Genomic DNA, 17,773 nt, shown 5'->3' with positions numbered 1-17,773 from the left:
TAATACTATAAAATAATACTGATATTTTCATTTCTACATTTTCAATCAGTAAACTGTCAAGAATTTCTTTTTGTAGGTTGCAAGCAAATCAAAAGTTTGTGAACCCTTTAGAATTTTCTATATTTCTGCATAAATATGACCCAAAACAATCAGATTTTCGCACAAGGCTTGAAAGTAGACAAAGAGAACCCAATCAAACAAATGAGACAAAAATATTTTCTTTGTCATTTATTTATTCAGGAAAATGATCCAATATTGCATATCTGTGCGTGGCAAAAGTATGTGAATCTCATGGATTAGCAGTTAATTTGAAAGGTGAAATTAGAGTCCATCTATGCAGAGGTGTTTTCAGTCAGTGCAATGACTATCAAATGTCAGTACGTGACCTGTTTTATTCAAAGAACAAGGATCTATCAAAGTCTGATCATGTTTGTGGAAGTGAATCATGTCACGAACAAAGGAGATTACTGAGGACCTTGGAAAAAGAGTTGATGTTGCTCATTAGGCTAGAAAATGAGCTACATGGTTACAAAACCATCTCTAAAGAGTTTGGACTCCACAAATCCACAGTCAGACAGATTGTGCACAAATGGAGGAAATTCAAGACCACTGTTACCTTCCCGAGAAGTGGTCAACCAACAAAGATCACTCCAAAGCAGAACGTGTAATAGTCTGCGAGGTTGCAAAAGTTCCCAGGTTAACTTCTAATCAACTAAAGGCCTTTCTCACATTGGCTAATGTTAATGTTCATGAGCCCACCATCAGGAGAACACTGAGCAACCATGGTGTGCATGGCAGAGCTGTAAGAAGAAAGCCACTGTTTTCCAAAAAGAAAATTGCTTGCTAAAGATCATGTGGACAAGCCAGAGGACTATTGGAGAAAGGTTTAACGGATGGATGAAACCAAAATAGAACTTATTGGTTTAAATGAGAAGCTATTATGTTCAGAGTAAAGAACACACTGCATTCAATCTTAAGAATCTTATCCCATCTGTGAAACATGGTGGTGGTAGTATCATGGCTTGGGCCTGTTTTGCTGCATCTTGGCCAGGACAGCCTGCCATCATTGATGGAACAATGAATTCTGAATTATACCAGCAAATTCTAAAGGAAAACGTCAGGACATCGGTTTAAGAACAGAGTCTCAAGAGAAAGTGGGTCATTCAGCAAGACAGCGACCCCAAGCACACAAGTCATTCTACCAAAGAATGGTTAAAGAAGAACAAAAAGTTAATGTTTTGTAATAGCTGAGTCAAAGTCCAGACCTTAATCCAATTAAAAGGTTGTGGAAGAACCTAAGCAAGCAGTTCATAGGAGGAAACCCACCAACAGGAATGGGCTAAAGCTCCTACATGTTACTGTGCAGGACTGATCAGCATTTACAAGAAACTTTACCTTCAGTTACTGCAGCAAAAGGGGGTCACACCAGATACTGAAAGCAAAGATTCACATACTTTTGCAACGCACAGATATGTAACACTGGATCATTTTTCTCAATAAATAAATGAGAAAGAAAATATTTTTCTCTCACTTGTTTGATTCGGTTCTCTTTGTCTACTTTCAGGACTTATCTGATGATGTTTTGGGTCATATTTATGCAGAAATATAGAAAATTCTAAAGGGTTCACAATTTCAAGCAGCACTGTCGTGCTTCTGGTTTTAGAGCGAAGCTCGACACGGTGTTCATTTACACGCATGCAGCATATGATATTTGTGTCTCAGAATGGCTTGATTCACAGTAAATTACACTGAAAACGCTGGAATATTGATTTTTTTTTCATACTGTATATCGTGCAACCCTACACTATACGAGTAGCATACTGTGCTAAAAGAAACGAGTTCGGTCTATGGGCCCACATAAAAAGAGAAAAAAAAAGCCCTCCTAGTTGACTTTTTTGCCTAGCCAGTGAAGCGTTTTCTTTCATGGTGATGTGCATGGAGGAGAGGCACTGACAGTCCTCGTTTCCGTGACATTGCCTGGCCGCTGGAGTCTGATGGATGAGCACTGGACTCCTGAAGGGCCTTTGATCAATGAGCCCCTCATCGATGACAACAGGACACCTGCTTCCCATCAAAGAGACGAGGGCCAGGCAGCTCCGGTATGGACATCCAGCTCTCAGCATTGATTAACCCCGTGCTCCACTGAAGCCTCATCTTTTATCTCCATGCAGGTTTTCATGTCTCTCCGAAGGAACAGGAACTGATTGTGGACAATTTGTACTCGCTTTTAACTGTAAGTTTAGTATTTGTACCGAATGGTAAACACCATAAAAAAGCTGCTGTCAAAAAATTTAATTTTTTTATGACAACGTTTTGACTTTAATTCAACAAGCAACACACTCAGAGAGCTAAAACTCTGACTTGCCCTTATCGTAAGCCTAACACCTTTAGACACAAAGGTCAGCTGAAAAACAGTGTGCTTCAATGCACAATCCAATACACGCAAAGCACTGCCTTGAAAGCCTTTAAACAAACCACGCTGAATGCTGACATAAGCTACTGACAAACAAGAGAGTGACATATACACCACAAAGAAAAATGGCAAGACACAAAGCATTTTCAGTCAGTTGCATCATAAAAATCTTACAACATTCATAAACCCAATAAGCCCAGATATATATGGAACGATTATGTTATAAACTCTGAAACATTATTCAAGACAGAATATTAAATATTAAATGTCTCCACTTGAAATCATGTTTTTGGCTTGCTCCATCTTAGAGCAATGGATAAAAATTTTTGTACTGATTTTAAAATCCTGTTACCTACTATTATTATTGCTATTATTTTTGATGTTGTTGTTGCTGTTGTTGTTTATAAGAAATAAAAATAACACTTATAACTGTCTCATTTTTATCATAATGCATGGACATAATATTAGTATTATTACTATTGGAACTATTATTTAAATAATATTAATCCCCACAAATAAGGGTTTTAAACATAATTTAGACAAGTATTTTTGGTACCAGGATAGATATTTTTTTTTTTTTTTTTACAAAAATTACAAAATACAATTAAAAAACAGATCAGCTCCTATGTTATTCAATCTGACCTCCTGAGGTTGATTTAACTTCCATTTGCTGAAATAAAAGAAGAAAATGTTTTGTTTACCCATTTTGTACTATATTTTATGCTAAGTGCCATATACTAGGAGGCCTTCACACTGGTTGTGAAGTCATGGAAATTACACTTCAGTATTACCTGCAACCACAGATAATTGCAGCACTTTCAAATAGAACATAGAGTAAGCATTACTTAAACATAGTCAAAATGCATGTGTCAAGCCTTGAAATTCATGTTTTACACACATTTTACAAGGCTGTTAAATGCTGGAATCTGAACGTTGTATGGTGTGCAATTATTTTCATGGAAATGCACAGCTAAAGTAGTTTCAGGCAGGTCTTGACCGTATTACATGTCCATATCACTTCGCCAAATGATTTCAATTATTTCAAAAGGTCCTTACAGCTTACAACAGCAAAAGAACCAATACCCATAATGACACTGACGAGGCAAAGAAATACAGTAAACAATAGGATAAAAATGACAAATTATTTCCATGTTTTCACAACAAAATTAAGTTTTATTATGTACGGAAAGCACATACTATCTTTCTCCCTCTGTCCCATACAAACGCACACACATAGTACAAACACACACGCACAGAAACGTGTTGTCAGCACTGCTCTGATGATTTTATCAGTAAAGTTTATGCTACATGTCATTTCTCACTAGCTAGGTAATAACGGCACTGTTCTTGAAGCATATGAACTTAAAATTTCGCTATTCGTAGAAATGCTGCTGCCGAACTCTGTTGAGAAACAGACTCAGGTGATTCACACATGCTTAATCTATCTCTCTCTCATAACTCCATTATTGACTGCATTAGTCTGCTATCAATGGTTCAAGGCAAGCCTCCGTTACTATGTCTAAAATGTTGTTTTGGAATTAGCAACGGAAGCGTGGGATGAGATGTGTAAGAAATTAATCCTACACAAGAACATTTAAGGACAAAAACTGCCAAATGTCTTGAAATATACCATCTGAACAACGTCTTGAGGTGTGGTAATGGTAGTATAAGTGGAATAATTGACTCCGGTCCATTGAATTATTAGAATATAATGCACACCTGAGGTGTAATGGTCACGACACCTCGGGTGTGCATTATATTCTAATAATTCAATGGCCTGTCGGCAACTATTCCTTACATACACTGTAAAAAATAAATCCGTAAAATAACAGAAACAATATTGGCAGCTCAATACACACGACATTATCCATTAATTATCCGGGCATTTCTGTTAACTCTAAAATGCAATGCAATGAAGTGTTAAATTCAAAATACTGGTAAAACACATGTAACAAATAAATATGGAAAAATTCCTTCAAATTACACAGTATATTATGCCCTATTTTTACAGATTTTTTAAAAGAGTGTATAAACACTGTATAATGATTAATTGAATATTAGAGTGGATCGTGACGCATGGAGGTTTTTCACAGCAAAGAGAAAGATCAAGGATACAGATACAAGTCTGGCCTAGTAGAACATTCAATAACAATCATCATAATTTTAATAACTATTCATCAAACTCTAGTTACAACTCAGTTGCTAGTGAAACTTCTGCATCTCAGCAGCTGCAGTGTCTATCACAGCAAGCCAAAATGGCATGAAAATATCTCACCAGTCACCACACAATAAAAACACACAATCCTATTCTCATCATCTGCTTTCCAAGCTAAACAAAAATGTCAGTGAAGAAATGGTCAGTCAACTCAGTAATATCCATGTTTTGTGAGATACAGAATGAGGAAGCAATCCAAACAAATCCTCAATAATCCTCTACTGTACATGACAGAAAACAAAAGCTGTGGATTAATGGCCTGGCCTTGCATGACCACTTACCCTTCTTCAGAAGTATGAGATATATTTTTTAAGGCTAAAGCTTTTGATTTAATATCTAGAGACCGTAACATAACCCTGCAACCCAAGGGCAAGAGATACATCTATAGCATCTGTCAGTGTGCAAATAAAATATGCAGATATTGTATGCATGTGGTTTTCCTCTGCTTGGACAAATACCAATCTGATTTGGTGTCCTTATAGCTCGACTGCAGTCTCTTTACGTCCAGTGCTGCGGTGAAACAAATTGAAATACATCCTGTGTCACAGGAACAAATAAGGTAGCAGACGACCTCCCTGCAGCAATGTGCTGCTGAGATTGGATTAGAGAGCTGTACCTGATAAAGTCAGTTCAGGAGACAAGCTCCAGCACCCTTCTTTACTGCCATGCCGAATAACACGGTTCATCTTGGGACTTTCCAGACTCCACATCCACAGTGCATTCTCACTGCCATATATAATTACATCCAGACATATACAATACCCTATGCCACGGTGAATGTGTCATATGCCTGATATTCTAGAACCATTTCCAATGTGATGACATTGAAGAAGCTCAAGTGATCTATTGTACTGTTATCTACATACAGGGCTGGGTATCCATAATGATATCCTTATTTCGATTCAGTTTTGCTAAAACATTTAAATATATTTTTAGATGAAAATAATAATTGAAATAAAACAAATAATATTATACGAAAAAAATTAAATGCAAATTAGAAATATTGCCTTGGCAACTAACTAAAATAAAATATGTTTAAGTTGTTAAAGTACTAAAATTAGTAGGGGAGGGAATCACAGGGTACCTCATGTTACGATTCACAGATCACGATACCGATAATATCACAATACAGCAATCCTGCGATAGTTGATATGTGGGCTAGACAATCCTATAATGATTGATGCATCGCGATATCGAACTATGAAAACAAAATGGCCATGAAAAGGTTATGTGCATGTTTCCTCTCTTTATTCATGTCAGCAGCCATGTCACCCTGCAGCCCAAGACTGGTTACTCACTGTAGCTAAGCAGGGTTGAGCCTGGTCAGTACTTGGATGGGAGACCTCCCGGAAAAACTAGGTTGCTGTTGGAAGAGGTGTTAGTGAGGCCAGCAGGGGACGCTCACCCCGTGGTCTGTGTGGGTCCTAATGCCCCAGTATAGTGATGGGGACACTATACTGTAAAAAGCACTGTCCTTCGGATGAGACGTTAAACCGAGGTCCTGACTCTCTGTGGTCATTAAAAATCCCAGGATGTCTTTTGAAAAGAGTAGAGGTGTGACCTTGGCATCCTGGCCAAATTCGCCCATTGGCCTCTGACCATCATGGCCTCCCCATACACTGTAAAAAAATAAAAAGTTGAGCGAACTTAAAAAAACATTTTTTACCAGCTTCAGCAGATTTTTGAGTTCGCTCAACTTGTTTTTGTGGGAGATTCTCACATTTTTGTTGTATAAACTTAAAACAACAAGTTGAGAAAACTCAAAAATCTGCTGAAGTTTGTTGCCTTAAAATTTTAAGTTGGCTCAACTTTTTTTTTTTTTACAGTGTATCTGCTGATTGGCTTCATCACTGTCTCCTCTCCACCAACAAGCTGGTGTGTGGTGGGTGTTCTGGCGCACTATGGCTGCCGTCGCATCATCCAGGTAGATGCTGCACACTGGTGGTGGATGAGGTGGATGAGGAGACCCCCCTCACAATGTAAAAGCGCTATATAAATGTAAGGAATTATTATTATTAACTGCTGAAAATTTTGCAAAAATTCAGCAAAACTGAAAATGAATTCTGTCATTTACTTACTCTCAAGTTGTTTCAAACCTGAATGGGTTTCTTTCTTCTGCTGAACAAGTTATTTTGAAGAATGTGGGTAACTAAACAGTTGCTGGTCCCCAAGTGACTTCCATAGTATTTTTTTTTTTAGGGATGCATAGATCCGATACTCCGTATCAGTATCTGCTCCGATACTGGCATTTTCTGCCAGATCGGGTATCGGTCAGATGACCCAGGTGAAAAACAAGTGCACTTCCATAACGTACTTAAAAGTGCTCTATTTTTGCACACTAATTTTGTACTTAATATACTAAAAATTATCCTTTAGTACTTCTTAAGATAAACTTAAATCATCTAAGTGTACTCAACTGTGCTATTTTGAGACACCATGAATTTGAACTAAAATGCACTTTTAACATACTGTCTTTGTATTTAAAATATGTATTTAGTTACCACTTGTAGTACACTTGAACTCATCTTTCATTCACTAGTACACTCAAGTGTAACAACTTAATTTAATTTAACAACTTAAACATACATAATTTATTAATTTCTTTTTTTTATGTGTCAAAATATATCTTTATTTAAATAAAGTTTTCTCTAACTACAAAAAGCAACAGCATTCAATAGTTTATTAGGTTTTCATGCAGGAATCTATAAATTATACTGACCCTAAACTCTGTCACACTGGCCCTGGGCCATCAGGCCATTCTTATTGTTGAGCCCTGTCAAATATTTAGCCTATTGAAACATGACTAACCGTCCTTATGAAAGGAAGTACGGGAACAGCTTGTGAAACAGCATTTATGTGTGTCTTGTGCCAGGAACGCCTCTCCTCTCCATGGCCAAGAGCTGAAACTCACCCACACCTCAAGTAATTATAGTGGTTGCACTAATTCAGTTAATCCAGCTGACATTCTGACCCTCTTTGTTCTCTAGAGATCATCTTCAGTCCTCTTGCCATCATTCAGATGTGGTTTGTGATGGATATTATTGACTGGCCTTCTAGATTGCATTTCATAAGTAATTACATAGACCTTAAAGTACAGTCTCTGCTTTTTTTTAACGTTTAATGATTATAAATAGCAAAATTCAGCCGGACGGTGTTGGCCGCAGATGAATTACCTCTACTGTATAGAGCTGGACTGTGGCCAATCCCTCAAGCCAAGCCCGCCTGGGTCTCCTAACAAGATGAATGTCGGCTGATTTTGCTTATATTTTGTTATGGCCAATCAATACATTCCTCCACAGACAGCTGCGATGTGCATTTGTTTTAGTATGTTGACCTTTCAATTAGAAGTAATGGATTTGTTATATTGTTATCTTTGAATATGATATTTTATTATCTAGGGAGTACCTTAGGCCTAAACCCCACTTTTTGATTTGTTGGAGTAAACTCAAAGCTAAAAGCTTACAGTAAATCAAGGCTGTGCATTCTTAATTATGTAAATGCAATGTATCTGAAGTGTTGCATTTGCTAAATCCAGTAATAAGTGTCCGCTGGAATGTTGTATCGGTCTTTTAATCTTTCACGGTCACTGTTGAGGGCCACTCAGTGACCTTTGTGCAATGCCTCCGCTGTTTAAAAGCTCTAGTTTCATGTATTTACGCTGGATAATGTGTTCAGATGGGCACTATAGATCATAATGTATCAACACTCTCTGTTTTCAGCACGTTGGGGTCACAGTGTCTGTCTGTTCCTCAATTTTACTTCAACCTTCATGACTGTAGATATTTTTCCTGACATATAGAGAGCTATGGCTGAGTATAAACATAGATTTTCTGACTAATTGTGATCTTTGTGAGTATTCTGACTTGGACACAAATGAGCTAGTTCTTTCTAATGAATTAAAAACATACTGGGGAGCAGTGTTGGCTCTCATGTGACAGTTCTGGGTAAAGAATCAGGTTCTTTGTAGAGAATCAGCAGTATACATCGAGTAATCTTTATTTGAGCAATGATCGGCATCTGATTCATTAGGAAGCCTGTTAAACATTGCCTGATTACTGGACTAAGTTAGGGTTGTGCCGATAGACAATATTGTGTATCAACGATTGTCAAAGATATCGCCTGTGGCTAGTAATACCCATATAATTAATATTAGGGCTTATTTGTTCCATCATTTCTTTTTACATGTTTTTACAGTGTTGCGCATTATAACCAATCACAATCCACTGACTTTCTGAATGCAATGACCAATCAGAGGCGTTCAGATTAGTCATCGATGAAACACCTGAGTTTTGTTGTTGAGTGCGCCTTGGTAACTGAATTTCTGCTCTCTTGCGAATTCAACAAAATAAAAAATAAAAATGTAAGAACATTATGTAAAAATTATAATTATACTTTTGAATAAAAACATTTATTTAAATAGAATGTGTTAATTTATTTTATTTTAATGTGCACATTAAAATAAAATAAAATAATTTTAGCATAAAAAAAAAAAGAAAATCATTTTAGCATTACCCAGCATTAGACATAAGTCATTTTATATATTGGGACCATTATTAGATACATGACAAAAGAAAACAAACAAAACCAAATATATTATGGCAAATTTATTTTCACATTTTTTAAATTAAATTAAAAGTCCTTATTGTTCAGCAAATTTAATAAAAATTTATTTAGAAATAAAACAAAGCCAATTTTTCAAAAATATAAGTAAAATTTGTGAGGTGGAGCCATTAAAAATATTGGCAGGGCAAGTACAAAACTACTAGCCTGAGTCTAGCTAAGCCAGCAGACAAAATCCTTATTGTTGAGCACTGGAAGGCTTAAAAAAAAACACACACACAGCCTTGAGATGAAACCACTCACGTAGGGCTTTTGAAGTTGCATTGACCTGAAGCATGCAGTGCTGTGCCATTGTTCCAGTAACATTACAGTATAAGAGAATTACACATCAAGCTCACTATCAATTAGACCATTATGTCTCTACTTGGCTTTAATGAGTACTGCTATTGCATATTTCCTTTAGAGACAGAAAATGGAACTCATAAATCCATTTGTCTACATGCAGCTCTTGGTTAACAACCACAGGGGGATTCATTAGTTGTGCTTGATTTCTGAATGGACTCGCCAGGGAGAGCAGCGTCAAAGCGTCCACCCAGCTCCCTCTGCGCACTCCAAATTAGTCAATTAGGAGTGTCATTAAAGTGGTGGCAGCGAGGAGGATTAACACCAGGGGAAATAAAAGAGACGGTCTGCCTTGTGCTTGCCCAGGATATTGCCGATTTCCATCCATCAGCTGCTCCAGATGGGGGGATATTAGTAATTTAGATTCTGTCAACAGTACCCAGGAGAACCCTGCCAAAATCGTTCCCTCATCGCCGCCCTGCTCTCCTTGAATGTAATCATATCTGCCGAGTGCTGAGCGAGGGTGAAAAAAAGAAAAAAAACCAAAAAAAAAAAACACCTTTTTCTACCCAAATCCCTCTATTCATTCCAACCTATCAATGCAGCGTTACAACTGACTGGAGGATTTCTATTCATTACGGCTCCCTTGTTCTCATACACAGAGAGCTACTTCCTTGTCGAGTAATGCAAGAATAACGGCAAAATCTCATGTTATAAAAACAGTTTTAAGGGTCAGTGCTTGTGTGCATGCGCGTGTGCACATTTCATTTGAAATAACACTGTAAGAAAACTGCTGCACATGGACAGGCACAGGCTGGAGGACACAATGGCCCGATGTCTTTCAACTGGCTTTCATAAGGATAAGGCCAGTGAATGTTTTGTTCCCGCAGGGCAGCTCTCAATAGTAAGACTCTATAACGTACATGTGTGTGCATTCAGGAAGGACATCAAGTCTGACTGTAAATCTGCATGCAGGCATTTTCGTAATTTGGCGAAGCTGAAGCTGAGGCCATTCATTATTTATTTATCATTGCTGGCATCCGGCACTGTAAAAAATGTTTTGTCAGGCAACCTAAAATGTGCTTCATGTGGTAACATGTAAATCAATCTGACAACATCCAGTTACACCTACGAACGTCCTTTTTTAAGGGTCAGATCTGCTGGAAATTGCTCCCCAAGTAACAACAACAGTTTCACTTTTTAGTGTGCCATTAAAACCAGACCAGACAGGATGAGATTGGCAGACTTTAAAAAGTTCATCCAAAAATGAAATTGATATTGAATTATTAATTACTCGGCTTAATGTGGTTTCAAACTCTCATTTTGATACTATCTTCATTAGACACAAAATATTAAGATAGAGATCACGTGCTGCTGTCTAGCTCCAAAAAGGATGTAAAAGTACTATAAAGCACTATAAAGTCTATATGACTCAATATTTCATATCTTCTGAGACGGATTAACAAAACTACTAAACGAATCAACTTTTTAATTCTCTAGTAAGAATGAGTTAGCATAACTTAGTTCTAAGTTAGGAATATTACATTTTGAATGTTTTCTTTTTCTTTATTATTATCTTTATTAAAACTTCTGTCATTAATTACTCAACCTCATGTCTTTCCAAACCCCTAAGGCCTTTGTTAATCTTCGGGAACAGAAATTAAGATATTTTTGATGAAATCCGAGAGTTTTCTGACAGCAAGGGTACTACCACGGTCAAAGCACAGAAATGTAGTGAGGACATTGTTTTCTTGAACAAGGTCTTACGGGTTAGGAACAACAAGAGGGTGAGTAATTAATGACAGAATTTTCATTTTTGGGTGAACTATCCTTTTTAGTTTTAATAAGAATTCCTGAAAATAATAATAATAAAAATACAAAACCAAGCGCTGAACTTCAATCATGCCAGTTAATCAGAATGCTAACAATATTTTCTGTAATCAAGATTTTTATTTTTATTTTTTTATTGACATTCTTATGAACTTATTAGAATTTAAAACACTTCTTAACTACTTCTTTCAGAAGATTTTTGTGCAATAAGCCCCTAAAGCCACACAATACAAACTTTATATACACTTTTGATCTTTAACTGCAGCTCTCAAATATGATGCCTATGGTACAGGTTTGAAGTCACAATGAATTTTGATGTTATTTACATATTTGCTTTGAGAAGGGAAAAAATGAATAAATAATTATTCATACTGTGGTCTACCAGAAATTACAGCTTCAGAAGACACGGAATACGGTGCATGAGTATATGAACTACTTTCATGACACTTTTTGTCCTTTTTGGAGTTTGACAGCCTGTTGATCTTAAAAAGAAAACCCTCAAAAATAAAAAGAATATGGGTGTGGAATATCACGAGGGTGAACAAATAACAGTATTCAAATACTCAGTAAGCAGCACTGAATAAGAAACAAAACTCACCTCTACACACTGTCCCGTTGTCCACGGACTCATACCCAGCCTTGCACACACAGCGTCCGATAGGTACCAGCCACTCCCCATCTCCATTGCAGTACAGTTTAATGGGAACATCCACTTCTTCTCCATTAGGTACACAACTGCCCCGGGCAGACACCAGAGATGTGCTCTCCGCACCTGACAAGGTCTCCTCAAAAATGGCCCCATTCCGAATAACTCGGGGGCATTTGCGATAGAAAACCTTCACGGCGATGAGCGACATGCATGCTCCATAATCCTGAAAGGCCAAGTAGAAGCCTTTATGTGACACCGGCCCGAAACTGCGTATTTCCGTGTTGATCTTCATCACACGGCCGCCCAGGTCCACCTGGGAGAAACTCTCATCGGCCGCAATGGTGTCCACCTTGATCCAAGGGTTCTCCATCCAGGCGGGATACACCTTGGAGGCTATGTCCTTGTCAGACTCGAAGTAGTACAGATTAAAAGTCTCCTTGCAAGAGCCGGTGACGTTCGGGATGCTGCTGCAGTCTCGCACAGAGAACTTCATCTCCACATGGATCCGTTGGGCTCCTCGCCGCTGGATGTATTTGGTGCGCACCCAGTTGTTCTGGTTGGCGTTGAAGACGTTGCACACCTGGTAGGTGCGGATGGTGTTCATCTTCTCGTCGTAGCCACTCACCTCTTCCCACTGGGAACGAAGCACAGATAATAAAATTTGAATAAGCAACCTGTGCTTCTAATAGTAAATGCCTGTTTTTCATGCTATTTGCATATTTATGGAACATTTGTTCGTGGTTTCGCACCATTACAGACACATGATGACATCCAAGGTAAAAATGTGCAGAAATGAGACAAACGGCATGGATTGCATTAAAAATAATCTAATTTGGAATTCATTCAAATTCTATTTCTGCACCACATGAGTCACGCTGAATTTGTGCACTGAATTATTCATTTTTGCTAGGTCTGATCATCTAAATTATTTCAATGAGGCTCACCCCCAGTGATGGATATATCGTCCAGCCCAGCTCTGCCGTTGCCGTTGTGGAGTCCATCAACACATCTGAAAAGAAATGCATGTCAAAAACCTGTAAGTTTAAAATGCTGCCGCTAAGAGCCTTTTACTGCACGTTTGAGCATTTGTGAGGTCATTGTTCTTCAAGTCTCTTAACAGTAATTATGATGCATAATGGATAGCTTTTCTGAATGTTAAATGAAGGATGACTCACACCGAGATGCAGAATAACAGTTGCCCATTTCACAGCGGTAATAGCTCGCTATTTTTGACTCTTATTGTTAATCAAATGTTACAAATGGCCATTACTAGATTGGAAGTGTTATCCATCACAGATGATAGATCACACCATGTTCTAACATCTGCTTCCCTTCACATCTAGTTCGTAATTGCCCTGGATGACAGAGGGAGCCTTTCTATTCAATATGGCAAATTGGACAGAATAGTTCAGAAACATGACTCTGATCTGACATTTTCAATTATTTAGCCAGGTACAACTGGTTTCTGCATACAGCCAAAATCAGCATAATGAGACTCTAGAGAGGTTTTTAGTGCAAAAGATTTGTTGCTTTGAAGCTGGCCTAAGGAAGCAAAATACAAATGAACAAATTAGGAATGCATTGATATTAAAAGTCTGTCTGAAACCACAAAGCAGATGATTTTTTTTCACCTTGCGGCCAATATAAAATTCTAAAATAGTTTGTCAAAATAAATAAATATGAAAAACTAAGTGAATTTATGCATCTTAACATTATAATGTACAGTATGAAATCCAATACTAATTTTAAAATTGGCAAAAGATTACATTTGAGTGTTATTTAATTATGAGTGGTTTTTTTTAAAGATTAACTTTATTTTGGGTGAACTATCCCTTTAATGGATTTACAAAACAATTCAATTACAAATTTGGAAAGATGGTTGATGTGTGTTACGTTTTCATATGCACATTATATGCGTCCCAAACTCACAGCACTTGAGGAGATGGAGTAAATGTTGAGTGGCATTTACTCTGAACTGAGCCATTCTGAGACACTGAAAACAGTGAATCGTGAGCTGCTTGTGTGAAAAAGAACACTGTGCCACACTGAGCTATGCAGCTCGCAGCTTATCAGATATCTATACATCATAACACAGACATCATGTCCTGTGTCATTTGATAAGCCATAATGGGTTTTCACGACCACGATTTGTTAAAATTCATAAAAAGTAAATGCCCAACTGGCGTATAACACGGTTTCACATAGGCACTTGCCAACGACTGTGATTTTTAATCAGATTTGGCACTTGATGAATGAAAAGTTTGGACCGTGACTGAGATGCTAAGGGTGTCCAGTATTTGTTTAATAATCGTTTAAGGCCATTTCAAAAATCCCATCACGTAAATATGAAATAAATACATACTATATGCTAGTTGGAGGCAGGTTGTGGGACATTCATGTCTGCCAATTAGATTCTGTTTCCAGTGTTAAGGAGCACACTTATAGACAGCCTCAAAGTGAACAAACTTAAACTAAAAGTCACAAAACCTCCCAAATTTAGATTTTTATATGGTCTTAATCTGAAAATCCCATAAACCAATAGTGTGAAACATTCAGAATGGAGACGGGAAACTTTTTTCCCAAATATTTAGAAAAATTAGAGTACTACCATCTGTCCAAAGCTGTAGTACGGTGTATAGCTGTTTATTTTCATGTATATAAGAAACGTGACTGAGCATTTTTCATGTCTTGAGGGATGATCACATATGGGGTCCTGCCAGGGCATATGGGCCTCAGTCAAGGCAACATAAACACATCCAGTGTGACACACAGACTCCCCGTGGCATTTATGAATCGGGATTTGGCAAGTGGAAAGAGGACTTCCTGAGATCGAAGCCAGAAGCCCCGTGACACACAATCCTGGGATCCCTGTAAACACTGGCTCGATACAGCCTCAGCCATTAAGTGTCTCATTTATATTTCAGCAGCTTCTGCAGCTCGGGGGCAACCAAAGATATTTCTCTCAGGAACAGCACCATCGCTGTGTATTTAGTGCTGTGAATGTGAGAATATGATGAGGCCAGGAGGAAAATACAAGAGGAAACAAACAATCCTCTTAGAAGTTATAAGCCCATGGGTCAAACAAAAAAGCACAAAACACGATTACTAATACAGCCTCATGCATTCAAATAAAACATCCATGCAACAATATAATGAAATCCAGTATATTTACAACTGTCTGTGCATTGAAAGAGAAAGTTGTAGCATTTCCCAGTACTTGGTGCACTGTTTAATCAAACCCCCACTCCATCTGTCCAGGCATTCATGCAATCTCTCTCTCCCTCTCTCTCTCTATATTTTAATGAAAAGTAGGGCAGCGGGAGCCCAAGTCCAGTACATATAATCCTTACAGGCTGCGCTACACTCTGTATGCCACACTGGATTAATCCCACGGGAAACATGGCGAGTCTTCACTGGATTTTAGGTCAGCGTGCCAAGGCACAACTTTCAGTCCCACATTTTTTATTTATTCATTTCATCGCCCAGTTTGCACATGCTGAGCCGTGCCAATGCGGTGAACAAGCACACACCCCAAATCCACAGAACCTCATCATCCTCATACCAAATCACTCTCGTTGGGACATCATGTTATCTATGCTATGTGTAATTTTATATGTATCATAGCATGGCATTTAAATGCAGATGAATAAATCTCAAAATACCCATACATAATGGCACAACATCATAGCAAGCAGGGAGGATTAAGGAATGTTGATTTTTCTGTCAAATGCGCTAACATGATAAACATAGAATCCTCCCTCCAGACGTGACTACGAGTTTGAAAATATCAACAGTGAAACTTTAAGTGGAGAAACTGGTAAACACTATTGGTAACAAATCTAAACTGGATCGGTAAACACCACTTTGTGGCTGAGAAGCTGAATACTTGAAGTCTAATTTGTTCTTGTGATGGTGCTCTTTAGAATCTACTGTATGAGCTGCACTTAATGTTTTTTTTTTTATGGCCGCACTGCTCCTTTCCATGCTATGGGACATAGATTGATATAAAAAGGGATATGAGATTGTATAAAAAGACTTGGTTGAGACACATCTAGAACTTGATTATATACAGGGCTTCAGATTGCAACTAAAAAAAGACAACTAAAAAAGACTTGGAAATAGCCTAAAAAAAAAGTAGCCAAATAATAATTAAAAAAAAAAAAAATGTATGCTATGTAATGGCGAACAAAGAATGAGCTATGATGTCTGATTCAATAACAAATGACTCATACATACCAGTTCAAGTCAAAAAGATTCACAGTTAAGCTGCAACCACATTATTGTCATTTTGGCAATTTTATGTTGGCAAAAAAAGTCCACTGTCCATTGTCAATAAAGTCGTGATGGATAAAGCAGCATTCACACAGAAGTCACTTTCAAACCAAGAAACAGTTTCAGCGAGCTAACGTGGAATCGCATTTGTGAAATTTTGGCAAATTTTGGCAGCCAAAAAAGGTCCATTGTCAATAGAGTTGTGATGCATAAAGCATCGTTCACACAGAGATCATTTAAAAGCAAACAGCTTTCTGTTGGTCAACTTGGCGAATTCGCATGACAAACTTGAACCTGATGCAGAATCTGCCTAGAAAAATCTTTTGCCCTCACAGGAAACTCCAGATTGCGCAGATGAAAGTGACTGCACCTTTAGCAGTTTGAATCAGACTCACTCAGCCAATGAATCAAACAAATCTCTCACTGAATCAAGAATCATTTTTTGTTTATGTCCAATTTGAAATAAACCAGAAACTGAATGTGATGTAGACTATATTTAAGATAGAAGTAGACATCAGTGTATTTACTAAAGTCTAAATAAACACATTGGGCCTCATTCATGAAACATTCGTAAATATGAGTAAATTCTGAGTAATTTGTGCGTAATACGGACCTTCCCGAAAACTCTCCTCCGAATTCACAAACGCTTCATACACATCAGATCTGATAGTTAAACACGTGTATGTTAATGAATTCCAATCATTCATAAATAGGGCACTCGTGCACGCTCAGCACAATCCCCGCATATGAATTACAGCCAAGCAAATTGCGTGTCCAGGAGCGCAGTGGAATATTCTGGTCTACTTTTGATGGCACTTTGGTTGCTATGATTTGAAATATCAATGGCAGTAACGTATTACTACTATTACCTCATTTTGAAGAATATTACTGAATTTAAAAATGCAGTAACCAGCAATATTAACTTCTCTATTGTTGTTCAGTTGTTGTACAAGTAACATTAGGATGATTGGTCGGTGTATTATTTGTCCCGCCCCTCCTCCATTGATTGGATGGCTGGGTAAAAAGTGACAGTGACAAGCACTGCGTTTTAACCTTTACCCAAAGCTAAACAGTTTAATCAACTCTCAGCTACAAAAAAATAAAAATAAAAAATAATAATAATAATAATAATAAAAACCAGAGCAAACGAACTTGTAAAATATTATAATGGCAGTGCATTGAACACAATGAACACAGAACGTTTTACACACCATTTACAAGTGGTAGGGAGCAGGTGTAAATTTCTTTCGTACCAACTAACATTTAGAAAATACAAACATTTTCATGAATTCGAATGTTTACGTCAGAACGGCTTTACGAATGATTTACACAAAAATATTCTTAAACTTCTTTTCTTATTCTTATTCTAGAGCCTTGATATACAGTACATTCTCATTTCATAATGTTTTTTATTGTCCTAATCTCCAATGCTGGCCTTCTTGTCTGTTTTATTCAGATGGAAAAAGCACAAACATTGCCCTTGAAACATACT

At 37.5% G+C, this 17,773-nt stretch overlaps 1 protein-coding gene across 5 annotated transcripts in view; it reads right to left on the bottom strand.

Annotated features, from left to right (window-relative positions):
* ephb2a (eph receptor B2a) overlaps positions 1 to 17,773 on the bottom strand; it is a 73,249-nt gene that overhangs the window by 46,388 nt on the left and 9,088 nt on the right. For all 5 annotated transcript variants that reach the window (XM_058763859.1, XM_058763862.1, XM_058763861.1 and 2 more), the window contains exons 2-3: positions 12,954 to 13,018; positions 11,959 to 12,643 (exon numbers count right to left, since the gene is read on the bottom strand). In XM_058763859.1, coding sequence (XP_058619842.1) covers positions 11,959 to 12,643; positions 12,954 to 13,018 — 750 coding nt within the window. The remainder of the gene's footprint in view (positions 1 to 11,958; positions 12,644 to 12,953; positions 13,019 to 17,773) is intronic.

Source organism: Onychostoma macrolepis, chromosome 23, assembly GCF_012432095.1.
Source record: "Onychostoma macrolepis isolate SWU-2019 chromosome 23, ASM1243209v1, whole genome shotgun sequence".
In the NCBI taxonomy this organism is placed as follows: Eukaryota; Metazoa; Chordata; class Actinopteri; order Cypriniformes; family Cyprinidae; genus Onychostoma; species Onychostoma macrolepis.
This window is presented reverse-complemented; position numbering and strand designations above follow the sequence as displayed.